General features: G+C 32.2%; 1 protein-coding gene across 1 annotated transcript; it reads right to left on the bottom strand.

Moving 5' to 3' along the window:
* Positions 1 to 1,814: 1,814 nt before the first annotated feature.
* Positions 1,815 to 5,549, bottom strand: LOC141723989 (nuclear envelope-associated protein 2-like). The gene is made up of 6 exons (XM_074525971.1): positions 5,221 to 5,549; positions 4,758 to 4,924; positions 4,559 to 4,666; positions 2,827 to 3,288; positions 2,611 to 2,712; positions 1,815 to 2,200 (listed from the first exon to the last, which is right to left on the bottom strand). The coding sequence occupies exons 2-6, from the start codon at positions 4,917 to 4,919 to the stop codon at positions 2,033 to 2,035; spliced, it is 1,002 nt and encodes a 333-aa protein (XP_074382072.1). The 5' UTR covers positions 4,920 to 4,924; positions 5,221 to 5,549; the 3' UTR covers positions 1,815 to 2,032.
* Positions 5,550 to 14,320: the final 8,771 nt, after the last annotated feature.

Genomic DNA, 14,320 nt, shown 5'->3' with positions numbered 1-14,320 from the left:
GATCTTAATTGGACATTGTGGATAAAGATTGGTAAAATTTATGTTGAACTTTACTTATGTTCCTCTCATCAAGGTCAGTTCTCTACCGTGGTCTCAAATTCCACATTTCACGCTATAGTTCACAAGTCAGATATAAATGTTTGGTATGCCAGATTAGGTCATGCTCATACCCATCTACTTAAATTACTACCTATTACTCTATTAGTCAGAATTCTACTCTTGAGGTATGTGATGGTTGTCACTTTGCCAAGCAACAAAGACTATCTTTCCCTGTGTGTACATCTATTGGTACTGAATTTGTTGACTTAGTCCATGTTGATCTTTGGGGGCCCTATCGTGTCAAAACTCATGGTCATTGTAGCTATTTCCTTACTATACTTGAAGACAAATCTCGTATAACATGGATTATTCTATTAGTAATGAAATTCAAAAGCACAATCTATATATTCTATAGAGACCGCCAATGAGACAGTCTCAATTAATCTGCAGAATATAAATTACTGAAAAATAAATGCAATAATAAAGAAATTAAAAAATACAGAACACCAAGAGTTTTCACTTGGTTCGGCCCTTAATCCTAGTCTATGGTATACATCCAAGTCCCCATGCCAACTAACATAGAGAATGTATTATATCGACTTCAATAAAAGAACTTACAATCTTTTCTTTGATTACAAAAGTATAGCCCTAACAGAACACTTTCCCTGGCACACCTACTACCTAGCACACCTGTTATAACCTAACCCACTAGCTACCTGGCTATTCTTCTGGAATCAAACCCTTGCCACAACCCGGCACAAGTTGATATAACTACACATACAATCAAATGAATATGAAATTACAACTCAACTAATCTCTTGTTCAACTGGGTATTCGATGTGAGTATATAGAATAAGACTGTTGTTTCAGAATAGAGATAAAACGTGTAAGTATTAGTCACAAATCTGAAAGTAGGAGTTGTATTTATAGGATCAAGAACTAACGATTTTGTTTTTTCAAACTCAGAATAAGATAATGTTTGTTTTGAACAAAATGTTTGAAAAATGTTTGAATAAATTTTTAAAGTTGAATACGTTAGTTTAATCAAAGATAAACCTTGAGAAAAATAAGTGTTGAATAATTTAGTTTGATCAGAGAAAAACCTTGAGAAAAATAAATGTTGAATAATTCAAGTAGGTTTATCTTGAATGAGTTTGTTTGAAATATAATAGGAAGTAAATACCTGTCAAACTATAATTACAACAAACCCTATCAAATCAAGTAGTTGTAAATTCCTGGAAACTGCATTGTCTCGGATAAAAGCTGCATTCTTCTCGGTTGATTGTCTGAGAAAGAACATCATCAGAATCCCGCGTAATAACACTTAATAGATTCATTAGATCACCTGCTTAGAATCTAAAAATTAGTCAATTTGGGCTCCTACATGCATGTTAGTATCTAAATGCAGTTCCTACATGAACACTTACACATGCTTGGCAAATCCAGGTTTGATGTATTTTTATCTGGTACATCTTGGCACAATCAGGCCTGCCTATGGAAAGCAGAAAGCTAGAGGGGATCCAGTCCCCTGCATTATGTAGAATCTTTCTTCTGTCAATCTTCTACGAATGTATAATATATTTAAAATTGAATGGTACATCACACACATATCATGAATGATTAATATATACACGGAACATCTATATTGCCAATGCCAGGTAAAATTTAGAGTATAAGTTGTAGCATAATGCAGATCCTGAAACATCATTAACCGCTTGATTCATATTTTCACTGACTATAACCTAATCTACGCATGACAATCATTCTGCAAACAGTTGAAACACAAGCAGAAACATTAAATACTTAACCAAGCTAAACTGATCGGGACAGAAGTTAGTAAATAAACGAAAGAGATGGAGAGAGACCATCTACATTTAGCATTTTACAACATAAATAGACATATATGGCTTAGCTAATTGCATCACCTTGACATCTAAGTTCTACACCTAAGCTGTCCAATGTTTATACAATAATTCTACATAACACGGCAGTTTTACCGCTTTGAAAACATGACCAGGATCAGCATTGACATAGAGATCACAATTTTAAAACCGGAGCTTTCCCATATATTTTGTTTACCATCGTCTGGAACTCCAGCTTGTTGCTTTGTTGCTAACTGGTCCCTCAATTCTTTTAGAGCCTTGTCTCTTCGCTCTCCTGTCTGTACATTTAGATATGATACAAGACCGTCTTAAGTATACTTTCCATTAATAATTGATTATTTTAATCATTAAATCTCCCATACTTCAGATCTCGTATGAATATTGAAGGTCCTCTCCGAAAAATGTTTTTCTAACTGAATTAAATATTATTATGTTCAGAAAACTACCTTTCATCAAGAGATTATTTTTACGTACTATTATTAGTACTGTCCATCTCGAGGCATCTAGTTTAGGCCAAAGCTAGATAGATAGTGAAAAACAAAGGATAAAATATTATGTTATCTGGACCCAAGTTCGTAATTATTTTGTGACACGAAAACTGATCAACTCTAATCAGTAGTGTATATTAAGGGTTAAATTTTTATAATTTTGTAACATTAGAGCTTGAACCTATAGTACATTGGCTTACCCTTTGAAGCTTGCGAGTTTGTGCACGAGCTTCCTGGAGACAGAATTCCAACTTTAAGACCCTCTTTTTTAACTCTTGATCCGCTCTCCGATGCTTTTCTAACTGTATATTGAAAGCACAATTATAAAAGAAGAGGCACAGGGTGAACAAATATGTACTTCAGCCAGTAAACAGCAAATGGAAACGTATATTGAACATGACTAAATGTTAATGTACCTGTGATTCTAAGTCCTTTGTTTTGAGCTTCCAGTGAGCAGACATGACTCTTATCTCAGTTCTCAGCTTCAGAATTTCTTCATCCTTAGCATTCAAAAGCTTGTTAATGTTGTTAACATTCTTCGGTGATACCTCGTCAAGAATCTTCCTCAGCTCACAATCACTGCTTCCTCCGGCGTTTGCCATTGCTTGCATAATGTCATGCTCCATTCTCAAGACTTCATCTTTCAGTTGTTTTTGGGATAATTCTCTTGCTTGAAGATCTTTCTGCAAAAGTTCCAATTGTTCTCCTAGATTATTAACATGAGCCTCATGCTCCTTCAAGGCATTATTTTTCTCATCTAACTCCTTCATAAGTACCAAGCACTGCATTTGGGCAGACTGCGCCAGAGCAGCATTAGCATCTGCTGTTGCCTGAGTAGCTGAGAGTTTTGAGTTAAGATCATCCACGTCCTTGAGGTACTGCAGCACATAATAAAACTATTAAAACCTCAGATTCCCTTCTAGAAATATTAGAGTTCAACTTGATAAGCCAGCAATGGTGCCCTAAAGAGAACAAAAATAATAACAGGATACAAGGATCAACATCCTTTAAATGTTAATCTCTTTTGATGGTTGATCATAATGACAGTAAATATACAGCTTCTGTACTGATTCTTTTGCGAATAAGTGGATATTGACAATGTTTCACTGGGACCATCTGAGGTCAGTAAGTTTAAGCAAGCAACTGTAAGTTTACCACTTATGAAAAGATCAATGCCTGAGATTTTAGTAATGGACTAGTTTATCTCGGTTGAATTTAAACTAGACTATAATGAATTCATTGTCTTTATCTCTAGTTATTGATTTACAAGCTAGGCATCCATTTCAAGATTTATTATAACTGCAGTATTGAAAAAACAGGGGTAAAAACATGGCGAACTTCAGAAATGAATAAATGGTGAACTCAAGACTTGGGAATAAAACATGTCCCTGTTCCAAAATCGTAGATAGTTCCTCTGCACAATACTCTTGCTTTTGCATAAATTATAAATGGGGTTCAGGCATATTCTGCATCAACATCGTGGCCAATTATTTTTACACTTAACTAAAAGATTTCACCAACACGAAATATGTGTGTTTGTGTAAGGTAATTTTTCAAATTTGAATTTCTAACTGCAAAGGGCAAAAAAGAAAAGTCATCAACTGAGTGTAAAACTCTCAACATCTTGATATATTTTAAAATAAGTTTAAGCCAGGATACTAGAAATGGTGTAGATCCCTCTTTTCCTAATCAACTTAATCTTTAGATTTGAGAAAGACAGGTCTTTTAAAACGTCCATAGCATAAAATAAAACAATATAGCATTTATTATTATCATCACTACTTCATGCTTTCCATCTCAGCCACAAATTAAACAAGAAAAGCCAAAAAGCAGCCTAAAAAGATAAAATTCATGTGTGCTCATAGCAAATCAAGCACTAAAATAAGGGGAAGCCACAAAACAGTCAGATTGAAGAGCAAAACGCTTAAATGAAAAATTCCAAAAGGGCTGTTTGGCAAAGTCCAAAAAGTAGCTAAAATGTACTTCTCGCAACAAACTTTGAATCATCACTTACAAGTCTAAAAAGATTTACCCAAACAGCCCAAATCAGATCTAGGGAACAATCATTCAGGGACTAGACTTCAATTCCAGTGCAAACAATCAAGAATTGCAAAGGAAATGAATTGATAACAAATCCGCAAATTATACCTTCTCAGCAGTAGAGGCTGCTTCCTGATACTGCCCATTTCTCTCATCTAAATTCTTATGCAATCTATATATCTCTTCCTCCATATCTCGAACCCTCATTTCCGCTTCCTGCGAAAAAATCACATAAATTTGCAATTCAGTTAGACATCACTAAAAAATCTATACATCAATCACAACAATGAAAAAACCAAATCCTTGCCTGTCTTGTGATGTTTTCGCGGACAAAAGATTGTTCTTGAGAAGCAAGGCGGTTCCGAACCTCCTTCAGCTCTGCAGCCAACATCACCACATTTTGTCGAAAACTCTGCTTTCTTTCACTCAGATCCTTCAATAAAGGATCAATCTCTCTGCTACTAGCCATTGCACCTATCAATTAATACAAAATCTGTAATTCCCCTTGTACAAGTATATATAAACACACATAAAAGTCTTCTCTTTGCTTGAACTTAAAGATCTCTCTGTTGCATGTGAGAATAATAGCAAGAATCTTGTTGATATCTTTAAATAAAATATAAAGTCACATTTATACTAAAAAACCCAAGATTTGAACCAAGAAACTGGAAAATGTAGAGTGCAAGTGCAATTGGAGAGCAAGTAGCAGAACAATGAATAAAAAATCAAGAGCTTAAAAAGAATCTAAAGACAAGAACAGTAACACTTACGAATTTGTCTTTACTTGAATTCAAAATAGAGATGCATCTGGGGGAAATAAAAAATGCAGAAGAGTAATTTTCAATCGAGAGATTGTTATTTATAAGTGAAAATGGAAAAGTCAAGGAAGCTTTAAATAAACCAAACCACTTCAATGTAGGCACAAGTAACACGTCTCAAAGATGATTCAACATAAATGCAAGCATATGCATCTACACAGAATGTTAACTGAGGGAATTATTCAGCTACAGCCTACAATGTTACAGATCAAATTTTACCCATGATACTAGTAATAATATTCAGCTTTGCTAAATAATTATTTCACGTATTTTTACTTTAATATCTACATATGTATTTATTAAAACAAATACAAATACTGTAATAGTGTAAAAATATATAGGTTTGTATAGGTTTGGAAATCGGAGATGACAGCACAGTTTCCAAAGCGACAGCTTTGTTTGACTCCAAATATAGCAAAGCGCGGCAATTACAAAATATTTGAGTTCCAATCTACCTCCTGTCACTTTCTCGATCCACGTGGATTAAACCACGGTCGTTTGATTTTGATTGTCGATGCTTCAGTGTAGGGGGAGATTTAGAACGTTCATTTTTTTATTATTTTATTTATTTTCTATTTTTAGATCACTTTGTATATATTGTTCTTTTTTTTTGAACACGTATGGCACTTCGTCCTGTTATGTACTGACATGGAAGGAAGGAAAGAGCAGAGACGATGGGTGTGCCTACATCAATCGGGTGAGAGCATCTTCAATAGGGGTTGTTAAGGAGGTTGTCAAACTTATCTGACATGACACCCTTGGTTGCCTACCTATTGAAGTGGGAGGTTGCCAAAAGGTTGATTAACAAGGTTGCAAAAAGGTTGCCTACTTTGGCAACCCCTTGACAACTTCCTAAATTAACAAAAAGTCATAAAAAATATCTAAATTGTATATTACGCAACCCACTTTTATATTGAATTAAATATAAAATTAATATAGAGGGACCACATGAGCAACCTTTAAAGTTGCTTAACTATTTTTTACGAGTATTCACAAATTGATTTGATCTGATTTCTTACCTTTTTCGAACTGAATCAGTATGAACGATTTTTTAAAACACAAAACCAAAACCAACCATGTCGAGACCAAACCAAACCCGACCACAGTGTAACGAACTGGTTTGGTTTTGAACCACAGTTTGAGCTCAGTAATTTACTTTATTTTATTGTTGTTAAACTTACAACTAACGGTTGAAAATGTGACATAAAGTTTATTAAATGTCATCCTTATATTACACATGAGTATTATTATTTGGTTTACATAAAGCGTTCATATATCTTAATTTAATTTAAATAAATACACTCATGTTAGTAAAACTATGTCATATTAACAATCACCTCAACTTCTTATATATAAAGTAATATGATGTTTTTAATATAATCTACACACTCACATACACAAAACTATAATTTATAATCTTAATTTGTAAATATATACCTAAAACTTTTTATATATTTTTATACGATTTGTCGAGTGTGTGCCCGTGGGCAGATGCTAAAAAAGTGTGATTGATGAGTTGTACAAATTTTATTAGTGGAAATTTTTGTGCCTGCAGGGGGGCCATCATTATTAATGAGATCTCCACCAGTATTTTGTGGATACCTCATCAATAACTAACTCTTAGCATGTGTTCATGGGCACATACTAGAAAAATCCATTTTTATATAACGGTTCAGTTTGGTTTAAACGGTTTTAAAATATTAGAAACCACAATCGAACCATTAATGTGTAAACGATCCGATTAATCAAACTATTAACAATGATTTTAGCGGTTTCGATTTTTTTTTGGTTCAGATTATCGGAGTTCGATCTGAATTAGCAGTTTGATGAATTTTTGGAACACCCTACTATGTTTTATAAATAGAGTCTTATTTATTAAACAATGATGCATGACTTATATGTATGTTGCAATGCAAAGTAAAAAACATGTTTTAATAATAATTATGTTCTCTTACACACATGTTCAAAGTAATAAGATATATGTGTAAGTAATATAATGCATGTATACGGACTATGCCATCCTTAAATGTGTACATATTACAGTTTCCACTCATACATTTTTCAACAATCACCAACTACCCAAGATGTAACATCCAGTATATAACGTGTAATTATTTTTGTTAACAAGTGTATATTATGTGATTATTATATGAATTTTGGTGAATTATCCGATAATTGGTGTCTGTGTTTGGATGTTTATATGTGGTGAAATTTGAGAATTTTATTTTTTATATATCCAAAATAAAGTATATATAATTTTGATATTTTCTATTCATTTATATGTTGTTATATGATTTTATAAAGGATTATGGATTTAATAAATTATTTTTTTCAGGTAATTATAAATTATTTTATATAAGCGGGAATCGTCCAATTTCAATCGTTTTTACGTTTTTACAACCCGGGAGTGTAAGGAAAACTCCTTTCTAAACCAATTTGATTATTCCGAGCATTTTTTGTATTTTGACTTTTTCGATCCAGAGTATGGTTTTACCTGTGCGGTTCTCGGCACAAATTTTACGATACAATTTTCGTTTCGGTAAATCGATAAAACCCGTATTTTCGAGAAAAAGGGATATGTGGATTAAATTATTATATTATCTTCTCGTAATTCGTGTAACCAAAGCGCTGAGACCAAAACTGTATTTACAAAAAATCTGGTTTTGATAATTATCCCAGAATCGGTATTGAATTGGATCAGTTTTATTAAAACTTAATGATTAAGTATTCTATTTCTATATCCGATATGATCCAACGGGGTACCAATATTCCGCAAATATAAATAGCCCTTACCGTATCTTATTTTATACAGATAATAATTATCAAACAGTAAAATTGTATAATTTTCAGAGAAAAACCCTAGATATCGTAGTAAAATTGTATAATTTTGGTGAATTATCCGATAATTGGTATTTGTGTTTGGATGTTTATATGTGGTGAAATTTCAGAATTTTATTTTTTATATATCCAAAATAAAGTATAGATAATTTTGATAGTTTCTATTAATTTATATGTTGTTATATGATTTTATAAAGGATTATGGATTTAATAAATTATTTTTCCAAATAATTATAAATTATTTTATAAAATCGGGAATCGTCCAATTTCAATCGTTTTTACGTTTTTACAACCCGGGAGTCTAAGGAAAACTCCTGTCTAACCCAATTTGATTATTCCGAGCATTTTTCGTGTTTTGACTTTTTCGATCCGGAGTATGGTTTTACCTGTGCGGTTCCCGGAACAAATTTTATGATACAATTTTCGTTTCGGTAAATCGATAAAACCCGTATTTTGAGAAAAAGGGATATTTTGATTAAATTATTATATTATCTTCTCATAATTCGTGTAACCAAAGCGCTAAGACCAAAACTGTATTTACAAAAAGCCTGGTTTTGATTATTATCCCAAAACCGGTATTGAATTGGATCAGTTTTATTAAAACTTAATGATTAAGTATTCTATTTCTATATCTGATATGATCCAACGGGGTACCAATATTCCGCAAATATAAATAGGCCTTACCGTATTTTATTTTATACAGATAATCATTATCAAACAGTAAAATTGTATAATTTTAAGAGAAAAACCCTAGATATCGTTAGTATAATTGTATAATTTTGGTGAATTATCCAATAATTGGTGTTTGTGTTTGGATGTTTATATGTGGTGAAATTTGAGAATTTTATTTTTTATATATCCAAAATAAAGTATAGATAATTTTGATATTTTCTATTAATTTATATGTTGTTATATAATTTTATAAAGGATTATGGATTTAATAAATTATTTTTCCAGGTAATTATAAATTATTTTATATAATCGGGAATCGTCCAATTTCAATCTTTTTTACGGTTTTACAGCCCGGGAGTCTAAGAAAAACTTAGTTCTAACCCAATTTGATTATTCCGAGCATTTTCCGTGTTTTGACTTTTTCGATCCGGAGTATGGTTTTACCTGTGCGGTTCCCGACACAAATTTTACGATACAATTTTCGTTTCAGTAAATCGATAAAACCCGTATTTTCGAGAAAAAAGGGACATTTTGATTAAATTATTATATTATCTTCTCGTAATTCGTGTAACCAAAGCGCCGAAACCAAAACTGTATTTACAAAAATCCTGGTTTTGATAATTATCCCAAAATCGGTATTGAATTGAATCAGTTTTATTAAAACTTAATGATTAAGTATTCTATTTCTATATCCGATATGATCCAACGGGGTACCAATATTCCGCAAATATAAATAGCCCTTACCATATTTTATTTTATACAGATAATCATTATCAAACAGTAAAATTGTATAATTTTCAGAGAAAAACCCTAGATATCGTAGTAAAATTGCATAATTTTGGTGAATTATCCGATAATTGGTATCTGTGTTTGGATGTTTATATGTGGTGAAATTTGAGAATTTTATTTTTTATATATCCAAAATAAAGTATAGATAATTTTGATAGTTTCTATTAATTTATATGTTGTTATATGATTTTATAAAGGATTATGGATTTAATAAATTATTTTTCCAGGTAATTATAAATTATTTTATATAATTGAATCGTCCAATTTCAATCATTTTTACGTTTTTACAACCCGGGAGTCTAAGGAAAACTCCTGTCTAACCTAATTTGATTATTCCGAGCATTTTCCGTGTTTTGACTTTTTCGATCCGGAGTATGGTTTTACTTGAGCGGTTCCCGACACAAATTTTACGATACAATTTTCGTTTCGGTAAATCGATAAAACCCGTATTTTCGAGAGAAAGGGATATTTTGATTAAATTATTATATTATTTTCTCGTAATTCGTGTAACCAAAGCGCTGAGACCAAAACTGTATTTACAAAAATCTTGGTTTTGATAATTATCCAAAAACCGATATTGAATTGGATCAGTTTTATTAAAACTTAATGATTAAGTATTCTATTTCTATATCCGATATGATCCAACGGGGTACCAATATTCCGCAAATATAAATAGCCCTTACCCTATTTTATTTTGTACAGATAATCATTATCAAACAGTAAAATTGTATAATTTTCAGAGAAAAACCCTAGATATCGTAGTGTTCTTCAGAATCAAACCTAAAAATGAAGGCATTAGCGAACTCGAAATCGATCATGTGAATAACTAAAACGAAGCTTGTGAAGAGTACTATAAGATTCTACAACCTGTTTCACTGCAGAAATCATAAGTATTTTATTTAAATTCGAATTAATTTGGATTTAATTATTAATTTTTGATTTTGATGTTGTTTGTGTGATTTGATGCTTGCATGTTGCAGAGAATTTGATTATGATCATTTTGGTATATCATATGTTGAATTTTAAGTTCAATAACATAGAGAAATTGGTGTTTGATTCTCGAATTTAAAAATTAGGGTTTATAATTAGTTTGAATGTTCTTAATTGAATTTGGGCGTTTTTGATTCAAGGGTTATTAGTTGAATTGAAAGGTACCAGTGTATAGATCATGAAATAAGGAATCGATTAGTAGTAGTGTCATGAATAGATGATTACGTGAAGGAGCTCGCCAGAGTTTAGAACTCGACGGCGGCGGAAAGTTCGACCGGATTTTTCGGCCAAATTCTGAGTTGTTTGAATGATTTGTTAGCATAATCGTGTTTCTGGAAGTAAGGGAACAATCCCTATTAGTTTGGTGTGTTTTTGGGTCGTTTTAGAGGTGTCCGGATAGCTCGGGGTTGCCGTTAATGGCGACCGCCGACGAAGAAGTACGGGGAAGGTGGTAAATTACCATTTTGCCCCGGTTGTTGTAAAAACTTTGCAAAACAGTCCCTGTAGTTTCCAGACTTTGCAAATATTGGATTTCTGTTTCTAAAACTTTTAAAATTTGTATTTTCTTTTTATTTTATTTTCAGAAAATAGTTTTTAATATTTAAAAATTCTAAAAATCATTATTTTAATTCCGAAAATTATTTTTAATTCAAAAATAAATCTGAATTGTTTAATTAACTAATTTTAGATCATAATGAATTATTTAATTGGTTAATTAATTTAAATATTAATTTATTTAATTAGTTATTAATTAATTTTAATTGATTATTTAATTAGATTTAATTATTTCTTTTAATTTAAAAATTCCAAAAAATAGTTTCAAGCTTTTAAATATTATTCTAAATTATATTCAAGGCTCGATAATTATTAAATGATTTTAAAGTCATAGTCGGGTATTCAAACCCTGTTATTTATTAATAAAATGATTCTTTGATCCGTTTTAATTTCAAAAAATGTTCAAAAATTCGTATTAAATGCCCAAAAATCATTTTAACCCCGAATTTTCTTTAAAAAGTTATTTTTATTGAATACCTTACGTTCTATGTGCTATATGTGGTCTGATTGATGTACAATATGCTTATGTGTATATTTTTTGACGGTTTATATCGTAACTTTCAATCCTTACGTCGGATATCGGGTGAAATGAAGGGTAAATAAAAGCTTGTAACGAATAGAATAAGATGAGAATATGTATTGATATATACTTGTAATGTTTAACAGAGGAAGCGAGGCTTAGAAAAGGAAAGCAATTGGTGAGTGAGTAAAAATTGATAGACGTGAGCAAGTAAAGTGAAGGTCAAGCGAGATAAGACAAGTGTTTTAAAACTTTCTTGAGCTATGTTGCAAGTACTCTGATTAGTTCTTATTTTATATTGCAAATGCTTTGAATATACCCGAGACATACCATATGTTAGCATGTGATAGTTGAGTTGCTTAACCCTAACCCTGATCATATCATTTGATACTTGAGTTGTAAGCCTTATTCCTTGTAAACCATCGATTGTTGATTTCCCAGATACTAAACCACACAAATACGATACCACTCCACAAATACATACACACCATACACCAAACACTGGCACAGAATTGCTCAAACATATAGAGACATATCTATTTTACAACACCATGTAACATCAAAGAACTAAACCCTGTATAACCATTGAACCATTTTTCATTTATTACCTGATTCTTATACGGGCTTGAAGCCATTCTTTATACATAACTTGATATACCCTGGTGATACACAGAAATTGAATTATGCTCTGATACAAATGTCTTGTCAATGTTAATTTTGATTATGTTTTATTGAATTACAATATTTACCATATTAAATTGTTTTAAAATTTGATAGTTTTTTATGTGGACCAGATTCGTAGTCAGACCAGATTCGTGGTCGTATTAGGCCAATGTGTGCCTTAGATACAGTTTATACAGCAGAGTTGTGTGCCTTGCCCAAGGTTAGTGTGTAACTGATCAGCAACCTAATTTTGGTTTTTAAAATTAGATGTGAATATTCAATTCTAATAATTGCTTAACAAGAACTTGATTCCTTTGAATCATTTCAACTGATCATTGTTTAACCTCAGTTATTGTCATATAACTTGCTGAGCTAGTTAGCTCACTCTTGCGAATCTGTTATGTTATTCTACAATTAAAAAGGAAATGGTTAGTAGCAAAGATCCCCAGTCCAGTGTGCGAGCTAGGATTTTAGGTTGAGTTGGATCGAGCTAGCAGGAGCTTTATATTTAGTTTTGAGTTATGTAAGCTTGTAAGACTGATTTCATCATCTGTTGTAAGTTAAACTAGTTGGGATTTGGTACGATATAATAAAAGTTAAGGTTGTGACTTGTTTTCATACTTTGACCTGTTGTGATCCGTGGTTGTGTAAAGAAGGGTAATTGCTTATAATATTTTATATACAGGTTTATATATTGTGTGTGTTGTGAACCCCAAACTTCTAACCCGGTTTTGGAGGGCGTCACAAGTTGATATCAGAGCTACAGGTTATAAGTTACTGAAACAAGCCTAGATTGTCGGGATTGGGTAAAGGGTTAGGATTATGAATGAGAAATAGAAAGATAGGACGTCAAAAGGATGAATGTGACTTTAAAGTAGGTTTTTGGTATGGTTTGTGTTGTGATTTGAGATTTTCATCTTGCGGTGTCAATTTTCTGATAGCGGCGATGGCAGATCCTATTGTCCCTGTACCATTTTATCATTCGGAGCCTTCTATTCGCAGACCATCACCCCCACCTAGATCTGATCCGTGTTATATTCTTCCACCAATGTTAGCTGTATTACCTCCTATTGTGGCAGCTACACCTCTTTGAGCTATTTCACCACCCCCCTGGTGTGAGACTACCTATTCGAGGACCCCCACCTGTTGATTCTGGTTCCACCGGACAATCAACTACAAGTGCATCTTTTCAGTTTACTCCACACCCTATTCCATACCATCAGTTTAAGACCTGTCATATGGAGCAACAACACCTACAAGGATGGATTCGAGAGCTACAACATATTGTGAATACATGAGATATTGAGAAAGATGAGAAGAAGCTTAAAAGGAGGATTCATGTGTTCTGGAGGATAGCTGCCATCGGGTTATATAGAGCCACTAGTGAGCATGCCACCCCTGATTATCTTGTAAAGTGGGCTAGATGGGTTTTGAAGGAGTTTGAGGAGATTGGAGATCCATAGTTTTCTTAGAGCTAGATGATGGTGTTATGACAAATGTTGCAGGTATAATGGTGATGTGATGTGATATTAGCAGAAATTTGTTTTGTTATTTAAAATAAATTTTATAACTATTGGGTAGACCTATTATGCTTTACGATATCAAAAATGATAATGAGAGTATCACATGTAGTACTGGATGGAAACATTAAAGTGAAGTTACGAATAAGATAGTATACAGCGATAACTGAAGTTTTCGTCAACTAATGAAAGCAAAATGGACCCAAAAAGGGGTTGAAGATAGATTGAAGTGAATGGACCCTTATGTGATTGTTTCTTTAATTTGGTACTTTGTTATGGTTAAGGAGGACAACAACCAACTCATATAGTAATGACGACCATATATGCGATTTTTAAAATTGTAAACAAGTTTTCGAAAGAGATTTTTTAACAAAATTTTCAAAAGTCCTTTGATTAAAATAAATTTTAAAATTTGGTTGTCAAATTACTACTTGAGTTTCTTGTTTGTTATAACACCCAGATTACCTAGAAGAATACTTGTTCCAGAATTAGTATTGTTAATTCA

This window comes from Apium graveolens, chromosome 5, assembly GCF_009905375.1.
Source record: "Apium graveolens cultivar Ventura chromosome 5, ASM990537v1, whole genome shotgun sequence".
Classification (NCBI taxonomy): Eukaryota; Viridiplantae; Streptophyta; class Magnoliopsida; order Apiales; family Apiaceae; genus Apium; species Apium graveolens.
The sequence above is the reverse complement of the archived record's forward strand: the minus strand, read 5'-3'. Positions and strand labels throughout refer to the sequence as shown.